The following is a 10546-nucleotide window of genomic DNA, read 5'->3' as shown; positions in this document are numbered from 1 at the left end:
GCTTTTATAACAAATACACTGGCTGACAAAACCACGTACTTGCATCATGTGCGTCACTCGGTGGGTGGGTGCTTCTTTTCATTTACTCCTATATCGTTGCTTTTTTTGGGCTCTTTGATTAGAAGTAAATGGAATCTCACTGCTGAGAGGAACATTTAGATAAATATGGGTGGTTATGATAATTAGTATTGACATTAATTAAAAATCAGTAAATGGTTAAACATTGTTTTGTATTCCATGGACCTCTTATTATAAAATCTATTATAAAAACTGTCTTATGGTGGGACTGTCTCAAGCATTTTTAATATAGCATGTTTAATAGAGCAAGGACATTTTCACAGTAGGTCTGATAATATTTTTCTTCTGGAGAAAGTCTTGTTTTATTTTGGCTAGAATAAAAGTAGTTTTTAATTTTTTTAAAACCATTTTAAGGTCAATTATTATCCCCTTTAAGCAATTTTTTATACCGTCTACAGAACAAACCATCGTTATACAATAACTAGCCTAATTACCCTAATCTGCCTTGTTAACCTACTTAACCTAGTTAAGCATTTATTTGTCACTTTAAGCTGTATAGAAGTGTCTTGAAAAATATCTAGTTAAATATTATTTACTGTCATCATGGTAAAGATAAAAAAATCAGTTATTAGAAATGAGTTATTAAAACTATTATGCTTAGACATGTGATGAAAAAAATCTTCTTTAAACAGAAATTTTGTAAAAAAAATATTTAATAATTCTGACTTCAACTGTATATCTATATAGTTATATATATGTCTATATACAGTAAATACAGTAGTGTGAAAAAGTGTTTGCCCCTTACTAATTTCTTTTCTTTGTCACACTTTAATGTTTCAGATCATCAAACAAATTAAGATATTAGTCAACAATTAGACAATTGAACACATCATGCAGTTTTGTAATGAAGGTTTTTATCATGAAGGGAAAACAAAATACGACACTATAGAGCCCTGTGTGGAAAAGTGTTTCCCTCTGCCCCTAATAATTGGTTGGGCCGATAGCAGCAACAACTGCAATCAAGTGTTTTCAGTAACCTTTGGGACTTTTTTGGGATTTTGGCCCACTCATCTTTGTAGAATTGCTGTAATTTAGTCACATTGGAGGGTACAGCTTCTCAATTAGATTCAGGTCAGGACTTTGACTAGTACATTCCATTTTGTTTTTCTTCAGCCATTTATAAGTAGACTTGTGGTGTGCTTTGGATCATTGTCCTGCAGAACCAAGTTCGCTTCAGCTTGAGGTCAGTAACAGAGGGCTGGACATTCTACTTGAGAATATTTTGGTGCATAAAGAATTGATGGTTCCATATATCACAGCAAGTCTTCCAGCTCCTGTAGCAGTAAAAAAAAGCCTCAGACCATTACACTACTGCCACCACATTTTACTTTTGGTGCTGGTGTTCTTTTTCTGAAATGTTGTGTTACCTTTATTTTACACAGAATGAGACATACACCTTCCAAAATTTTCTATGTTGGTTTTGTCAGTCCACAGTGTATTTTTCAAAAGATCATCGAGTTGTTTTCTGGCTAAACTGGGATGAGTATTTATGTTATTTTTGCTCAGCAGAGGTTTTCATCTTGAAACTGCCATGCAAACAATTTTTGCACAGTCTCTTTTTTTATGGTAGAATCCTAAACACTCACCTTAATGGAGACTTTTGAAGTCTATATTTTGAGGATCATTTGTCTACTTCACTTTGTCAGGCAGGTCTATTTAAGTGACTTCTTGATTGCGAACAGGTGTGACCATAATTAGGTCCCAGCCCTAGAGAAATTATACTCGGGTGTAATAAACCAAAGATTTACATACACCTGGCAAAATGTTCTGTCTTTCGGCATATTGTTTATACTTATATATGTTGTCATTCTCTATATTAAGTTGTGAATCTTCTTGTATATTCAATTTAAAAATAAATAAAAGAAAAGACACACCAAACTTTCCTACAGATAGTAGCTATCATAGGACACATTCCAAGGGTCTTTTCAAAATGGCCAATTTTGAGCACTATGGTTTGGAGCAAGACTTAATTTGGCTGTCATGATTTTTTCTTACTATGAAGTGCCCTTCGGAGGACGATATATCCTGTTTGGAAAGCTCCACGTATGTCAAGATACAGATCTTTACCCTGCTTAAACTGGTGACGGGGTGATCAATTCCAACTGCAGCGTTAAACTGATTGAGATAATCCACTGTTGCTATGACATTTTTCTCACTTGTTATAACTCAAGCATGCAATGTCTGATCTGCCTCAAAGTCTACGTTTAATAACAGTCCTGACCTGAACACGTTTACATGTCAATATCCAGTTACAGTTATAATAACGTCACTTACTGGCAACAGAAAATGACAAGTTACAGTGTAACAAACTCTTCCTAGACATTTTTCATATTGATACCAAGTTTTGTCCGTATAATCCATCTATAAGATGTGAAATTGTGAGTTTTTGCCGAAGGGTGTTTCCGTGGCAGACTGACAAAGGTCAGTGTATCACCATGGAGGAGGAAGTATTTATAACACAATGTCCGATCTGCCTGAAAATTCAAAGGCTTGATGAAATTCCTCTCCTGAAGGCATCTACATGCCATATTCAGTCACAGTCATAGCGCCACCTGCTGACAGAAGTAAGATTGACATAAATCTGTCATTTATTCTGTTTTTTATATACAGTTGAGTTATTAGCCGCTATGAATTATTAGCCCCCTTATTTTTTTTCCCCAATTTCTGTTTAACAGAGAGAAGATTTTTTCAGCAAATTTTTTTACATAATAATAATAAATAATTTTAATAACTGATTTCTAATAACTGATTTATTTTTTGTTCGCTATGATGACAGTAAATAACATTTTACTAGATATTTTTAAGACACTTCTATACAGCTTAAAGTGACATTTAAAGGCTTAACTAGGTTAATTAGGTTAACTAGGCAGGTTAGGGTAATTAGGCAAGTTATTGTATAATGATGGTTTATTTTGTTGAATATATAAATAAATATAGCTTAGGGGCTAATGATTTTGACCTTTTAAATGGTTGAAAAAAAAACTGTTTTTATTCTAGCTGAAGTAAAACAAATAAGACTTTCTCCAAAAGAAAAAAAATATTATCAGACATACTGTGAAATTTTCCTTGCTCTGCCAAACATAATTTGGGAAATATTTAAACAAGAAAAATTCAAAGGGGGGCTAATAATTCTGACTTCAACTGTATATCAGCTCAAATTATTATTGTCCACTGTTCTATGTCATCCTAAGGCCACCGGGAGGCGGTTAGCTCGGATGCGAGGTCTCTTTCATTGCTGCTTGCAGCTTTAAATTATTATTGAATATTTAAGTGCTTTTGATTTTTTTGCAATTGGGATGGTAGAGAGGACGAGCAGTTTTTTTGCACTTGATTTTCTCATGTTTATGCTAGTAAGGGTGTTAGACTTACAGATTTGCAGTATTTGTATAATATAAATCAAATAGTATTTATAATAATACAAATAATACTTGCCTGTCAAATTATTAATTCAAACACTTTCATACTATACAGTTAATACATGGTGTACATTAGAAGACTCAGACAAGATGGTAGAATAAAAACAACAAAATAATTATTAAAATGATTTATTAAGAGAGGAGAAGTGCTTCCAATCACCTTATAGTTTTCTTTTTATTGTTGCAAACAAAAATTTGAAACAAAGTCGCAGCTGAATCAAAGCCACCGTTCTTAGAGTTTTTTTTTTAGCAGATTCTTTATCAGAGGAATCAGACCTGGCTGTGATCATAATGATGATATATTTGAATATAATGATCAAAATATAACAGCAATCTCTTAACTGCCATTTGTAGGGACAATATTTTATTTTAGCAGCCGGGGAATATGGTTTTTTTATCAGCCTATATATTATACAAAACAAAAAAATAGAAATAAGACATGAAAAGTAAACATATGGCCCTTTCAACAATTTAAACAAATATTTCTGGCAGAGAATACTGAATGCTTTCAAACACTTTCTTAAGGGCTTTACAGGTTTAAGATTGAACAAACTACAGATAACTCAAAACCTGTTTAAAACCACATTTAAAATTTACTCAAAGGCTTAATTAATTGTTTACATAATAATTTGATATATAGTCATATACTCATACATTTTAAATGTCAAATAATACTTTACATACAGTTACATAATAGTAACATAAAGTATATGTAATTTTATTTGACACTATTATATCAAATCCCATCAGACCATGCGATTAATGCACATTAACAAAAGGCTTTACTTTGCCTGAACGATAGCAAAAGTAATATTTGAACAAGGGCCACACGGCTTCATCTCTCATGCCATAGATCAGAGGACTCAAGCAACGTGGCAGAATAAGAACAACAAAATAATTTAAATATCTCAGATTTATAAAGAGAGGCGATGTGCTTCCAATCACCATGTATAATATTAACTCTATTGTTGCATACAAAAAAGAGGTGAGACACAGTCCCAGCTGAATTAAGTGCAACATCACTGTTCTTAGAGCTTTTTTAGCAGAATCTTTATCAGATGAAACGGACCTGGCTGTGATCATAATCATGATATATGTGAATATAATGATAACTGCAACTGACACAAAATAAAGCACATCAAACCACTGAGCTTTGTCCACCTGCCATTTGCCTATATACAATTTCTGTAGCGTGCAAAATTCAACTTCTGCTAAAACATAGGGGTTATTAACTAAAGCAATAATTATATCTATGATAACATTTATAGAACTCAGAAACCAGATGATTCCAATGGCGATTCCAGTTCTTTTAGGTGTGGCGATGGTGCAGTGTCTCAGAGGGAAGCAGATTGCCACGTACCGCTCCAGAGACATCAGTGCTAGAGTCAGAGGAGCGTTACGGAAAGTGGAGTGAGTAATGAAGACTAACAGAGTGCATATGGATTTATGTATTGGATAAACACACAGAGCCAACATGAACATGACAGTTGTTAGCAGCAAAAGCACAGAGTCATTCATAAGCATGTGGCCAAAAAGAATATAGCGTGGCGTCTCAAAGAATATGTGCTTGCTTTTTAGAGCAAAGAACATCACACAGTTGACAAGAAAGAAAAAAAGAGATGTTAACACAGCCAATATAGTTTCACTAATGGTGAGAGGATCCCGATCCAGCTGAAAGACTTGCTGATAAAGGAAAGGCACATCACCACTTGTGCCATTGGAGTCCATAAGCTGAAAAACAAGAAACAGACAAATAAGACAGTAATAAATAAAGCAGTTATACTGATGATCCTGCCTAAAGAAATGTTTCTGCCTAGCCTTGTTTTTTAGTTGGACATTGTAAGATTTGTGCAGCAAGTCTTTTTTTGCTGGGAGTTCTGCTCCACATTTTCGCTTTATATAGCTGTGAGTGTCTGAGAGGGATTGAGTAAAAATGGGGTCTCAAGGGTTCTCAAGTCTGATAGTCTTAAGAGGAGGAGAGAGTGCACTACAGGCCCAGTCCGCAAGTGTCACAATATTCCTGTTGTTCCAATAAACTAATACTGTATGTAAGGCTGCCCTACAAGAGTCAACCAGTAGTCTTTCATTAAAGACATTAGTCGACTGATCACCCATTTATTATTTTAATGTAATTCAATAGAAAACACATTTTGAGTTTAGAAGCTGAGAGAATGTTGTTTGTAAAATTGTTTTACGGAAATTGTTGTACGGAAATACTAAATAATAATAACATGGGTTAAAACTGCACCAACAAATGATATGATTATGAATGTGTTTGAAACAAAAATGGCATACATTTTTTTTAAAGGGTCATGAAACACCAAAACACATTTTTTGAGCTGTTGACAGTCGTATATGTGTCCCACACTGCTAAAAACACTATTAGGACACCTATATTTCACTAAAAAGTGTAAATAGGTTGTTTTTACGTTACTTCAAGCAAATTCGTACTTCCGGTTTGAAACTAATTTTTGAAGCTGCGTCACGGTCATGACATAATAGCGTGTATTCCAGCGTGTAGACTGGACGTCTGTGCCAGAGTGTGTCTTATTACGTCTTACAGTGTGATGCATTAATGCATGAGTAAGGCTTGGTTCAAACCAATCAGCGCGCTCTATTGTGCAACTTCATTAATATTCATTACTCTCACAGTGTTTAGACGACACTCACACCACGTTGTATTGGCAAAACAGGCGTGAAGTGTTGCTTTTATAGTTTGCTGCAGTTAAGTTTCGTTTTCATTTTCTCTCTGTAAGAGCTCAGTCTCACGTATGGATTAACAGTGTACGTGACGCTCGACAACAATAACTTACGTGTCTAAGGAGGAACATTGTTTACCTGAGAGCTGTTCTCATCTGCAAACGCTGAGATCAGGATTCGCTTGTAGTATTCTCTTCATAAAGACGCGGCTCTAGTTGCTGGTGATTGTCCTGTTTCTATAGCTTTGGTAAGTGAGCGACCAGTGCTCTTTGTTTATTCAGTTTGTTCGTATCGAACTAAGTTAACCATTGCACCGAGTGTAAACATGTTAGCACCACAACCAAACTTTAACCTCGTGTAGGGTTTTTACCGCATATAGTGACCGGAATAACACACGCGGCTTTCTGACACTACCTGCCGTGTGCATCTAAGTTTCCGGGAAATGCGGAGGTTTTTTTCTCTCATTCGCCGTGCGGTATCAAACATTGCATGAAAAATACACGCTTAGAGCAGATCCTCGATCCTCAAATCCTCAAATATCTCGTTTGTCGTGAGGGGCATGAATGAATTCCCTGAATGAAAGAGCCAAACTGCAGTTAAAGTCCACCATTTAATAATTTGGCAAATAATTCGACTACAGATGTCCATGTAGGTTAAACACCATCACTTTCTACTGTGTGTGTGTGTGTGTGTGTGTGTGTGTGTGTGTGTGTGTGTGTGCGTGTGCGTGTGTGTGTGTGTGTGTGTGTGTGTGTGTGTGTGTGTGTGTGTGTGTGTGTGTGTGTGTATTTTGACTCTGAAACTCGCGCATGCCCAAATAGACACTCCCACACCATCCCACTTTTCTTCCTCAGACGCTCCCCCCTAAACAGAGCTGGACACGCCCACTTTTCTGACTTTTTCCAAAGTAGAGGTGTGAAAACACCCTGCTGAAACGAGGGGGTTTCATGGCCTTTTAAACCCAAACAATATAAATCAAGAGGAACACATTAAATAATGTTTGTTGTATTGTCTGTGAGGAAATACAAATAAAAGTAAATGTAGAAATTATTATTTCCTTTTTTTATTTGGGCTTTCCATACTGTCCCAACTTTTTCTGATTTGAGGTTGTATATTGACCCTGTGGAGCTAAAATCTGGGTCATCAGCACATCCCTTTCAGACAGCTTTCTCTTGCATCCACAGATACACCAGTTGGATGTGGGTTATCCTTTTTGGTAGTATGCTGATATTACCCTGGCAGATAGCATAGCTCTTGATACATCACAAAGACTTGAAGTCTTGATCACAGATGCTTCAGCGAGATGCACACGAACAATTCATCCTCTTTTGAACTCTGATATGCCACCCATAATGTTTTTTGCATTGCAATATTTTAAGCAAAACTGTGCTATTACTCTGCTAGTTAAACATTCACACTCTGCTCTTACTGCTGGGATGTGCAATCAATGAAGATTGGCCTCCAGGCTGGTCAAATTTAGCCATAAATCGGTTGACACTAAATTCAATTAAATTCATTTTATTTTTTATTTCTATCGCACTTTTACAATGTAGATTGTGTCAAAGCAGCTTAACATAGAAGTTCTAGTAAATTGAAACTGTCAGTCCAGTTTTAAGTTTAGCTCAGTGTGGTTTAATTGTCACTGCTGAAAGTCTAAACACTGAAGAGCAAATCCATTGATGCACAGCTCCACAAGTCTCAACCAAGCAAGCCAGTGGTGACAGTGGCGAGAAACAAATCTTCACCAATTGACAAAAGTGAAGGAAAAATCCCTGAGAGAAACCAATCTCAGTCGGGCACGACCATTTCTCCTCTGGCCAAACTTTCTGTGCGGAGCTGCAGTCTAGGTGCCTGAGGCTGGAAAACACTGGACGTCCATCGTGGACAACTGGAAGTGTTAGGTCACTGGCGGGTGATCAGGCTGGCCCATGGGATCAATGCAAAGAGTCGTATGTCAATGTGGTGTCATGCTCTCTGCACCTCCATGACCGCCGCAGCATCAGCTCAGGATATGGCCTGGTTTAGGATTATAGATACTTTGGCATAATTTCTTCACAAGTCTTAAATCGCATCAATCATTAATTGTAACCCTGGTGGAAATAGAGAATAAAGAAAATAATTAGCGTAGCTGCTGTTCATAGTTTATTAAACACGAGATGTAAAATGAAGTGCTGTAAATGAAAATAGTAGTTCTAAACAGACATAGAAACAGACATAGAAACAAACCAATAAAGCATATGAGTGTTTCTAGCAAAATGTCAGGTGCATTAAGACAGGAGGAGTGTGTCCTACAGGTAGTTTGTCAAGCCCACTCACCTGTGTGGAGCACACTCATGCATCATACCTTTATGTGAAGCATTGTATTTATGCTTTACTAAAAAGATCTTTAATCTAGTTTTGAACTGAGAGAGTGTGCTTTAACCTCGGACATTATCAGGAAGAATATTCCAGAGTTTAGGAGCCAAAAATGAGAAGGCTCAACCTTCTTTAGTAGACTTTGCTATTCTGGGTACTGCCAGAAGCCCTGAGTTTTGAGATCCTAAAGAGCGGGTTGGATTGTAGCAAGCAGAAGATTGGAGGAACAGGAGCAAGACTATTTACAGCTTTATAGGTAAAAAGCAATATTTTATTATCAATACGGACCTTAACAGATAGCCAGTGTAAGGAGGATAAAATTATGGTGATATGATCTTATTTTCTAGACCTGGTAAGAATTCTGGTTGCTGTAATTTGCACAAACTGAAGTTTATTAGTGGAAGATGCTGGGCAACCAGCAAACAGAGCATTACAATAATCCAGCCTACAAGTCATAAATGCATGAACTAGCTTTTCTTTATCTGAGATGAATAGCATACTTCGTAACGTAGCAATATTTCTCATATGAAAGAAAGCAGTTTTTGCGACATGGGAGATACGAATTTCAAAAGTTAGGTTGCTGTCTAATAGACTGATTTCACGTGGCCGCCTTTTTCAAAAGCGAAATCGAGGCTGTGTTGGGAAGAAACCCGGAAGTATCATTGGGAGTTACATAGGAATGTTGTGTAGCTGGCTATATATCTTATCAGCGAAGAGAAAGTGACACAAATTTATCATTTCACTGCCTTCCGGGTGACCCGAAGGTCCGTTCTAAATGAATGGTGAATATAAAAAGAGATATCAGAGCTTATTTTCAGCTAAGGGAAATAGCACTAGTTAGCTAACCTTGTCTTTCCCAAACACATGTTTTAGATGCCATTTATCAAACTGGAGTTAATAAACGGATTATTTCAATATATTAGACTTGTCACGATACTGAATTAAAAGAAAAAACATCAATTTCCGTTAACATTTAAGGCACTGTTGATGGCTTTCTTAAAACAGCGCTGATTTGCCATGGTGTTCACGTGTTTAACAGAAATAATTGTGATTGGCCGAGAAGGTCATCAGTTCACCCTCTGCTGTTTACCGAGCACAAACACAGACGAGCGATCCGCTTAATGACTCAACTGATCTTCAAGGCTGCTTTGCGCTCCAGCCTCTGTGTATCTGTGTTTGCACTGGGTGAAGAGCAGTAAACTGAGTGCAAACCAATCACAGATACACGGAGACTGAAGCGCGAAGCAGCCGTGAAGATCAGTCGAGTCATAAGCGCTCAGCAGCGCTTCCATGTTAGGGGGAAATAACGTTAGCTGGTTTTAAAACTTCAGTACCGGGAAAACACTATTACAGACAACACAAGGGCGCGCTACAGAAGACTGCAGTGTTTTATCATTCACTGGGTTACATAGGCTGAAGCAGAAAAGCGTCCTCACAGTGTTTAACTAGTGCCATGAACTGAAGCCTAGGAGGACACTTACGCATATCACAGAGATTGTGATGTTGTTTGATGCTAAATTACTTTTAGTTGTTTAAAATAAACTTACTGAATGATATTAAAGTGATGTTTACACCATTTCTGCATTTTGAAATCTCAGCAACAGCTGGTGATTTGTAGTACACAGCATGTTACTGCAATGTTTACAGTGCTGATCCTATATTTCCACGTTTCTTCCCTCCGCAGCCTCGCTTTGGTTCTTCAAAATGGCGGCCGCATGAAATAAGCGTATCTAACACCCAGATCTTTTACAGTAGAGCTAATACTAACTGTGCGTTCCTCTAATTGCAGAAGTTGTGAGATCTGCAGTGTACAGGATTTAGGCCTAATAAGTAATAATTCTGTTTTGTCTGAGTTTAAGGCCGTACTCACACTAGGTACAGTTACCTCGAATAGGGCCAAAGCACGCTTGTCCCCCCTCCCGTCTCCCCCGACGGCCCGCACTTACACCACAAACGGGCCTCGGCACGCTTACGTCATCGCTGCTGCGCTGTTCAGT

At 37.2% G+C, this 10546-nt stretch overlaps 1 protein-coding gene across 1 annotated transcript; it reads right to left on the bottom strand.

The window, feature by feature from the left end:
• Window positions 1–2324: 2324 nt before the first annotated feature.
• Window positions 2325–6854, bottom strand: or92a3 (odorant receptor, family 92, subfamily A, member 3). The gene has a single exon (XM_073935396.1). The coding sequence runs from the start codon at window positions 5220–5222 to the stop codon at window positions 4254–4256; it is 969 nt and encodes a 322-aa protein (XP_073791497.1). The 5' UTR covers window positions 5223–6854; the 3' UTR covers window positions 2325–4253.
• Between the last annotated feature and the right edge of the window lie 3692 nt (window positions 6855–10546).

The sequence above is a fragment of the Danio rerio genome, chromosome 21, assembly GCF_049306965.1.
Source record: "Danio rerio strain Tuebingen ecotype United States chromosome 21, GRCz12tu, whole genome shotgun sequence".
NCBI classification, from domain to species: Eukaryota; Metazoa; Chordata; class Actinopteri; order Cypriniformes; family Danionidae; genus Danio; species Danio rerio.
This window is presented reverse-complemented; position numbering and strand designations above follow the sequence as displayed.

What these genes read in the sequence shown, in the direction of transcription:
- or92a3 (XM_073935396.1), bottom strand. Translation starts at nt 5,222, where the DNA reads ATGGACTCCAATGGCACAAGTGGTGATGTGCCTTTCCTTTATCAGCAA.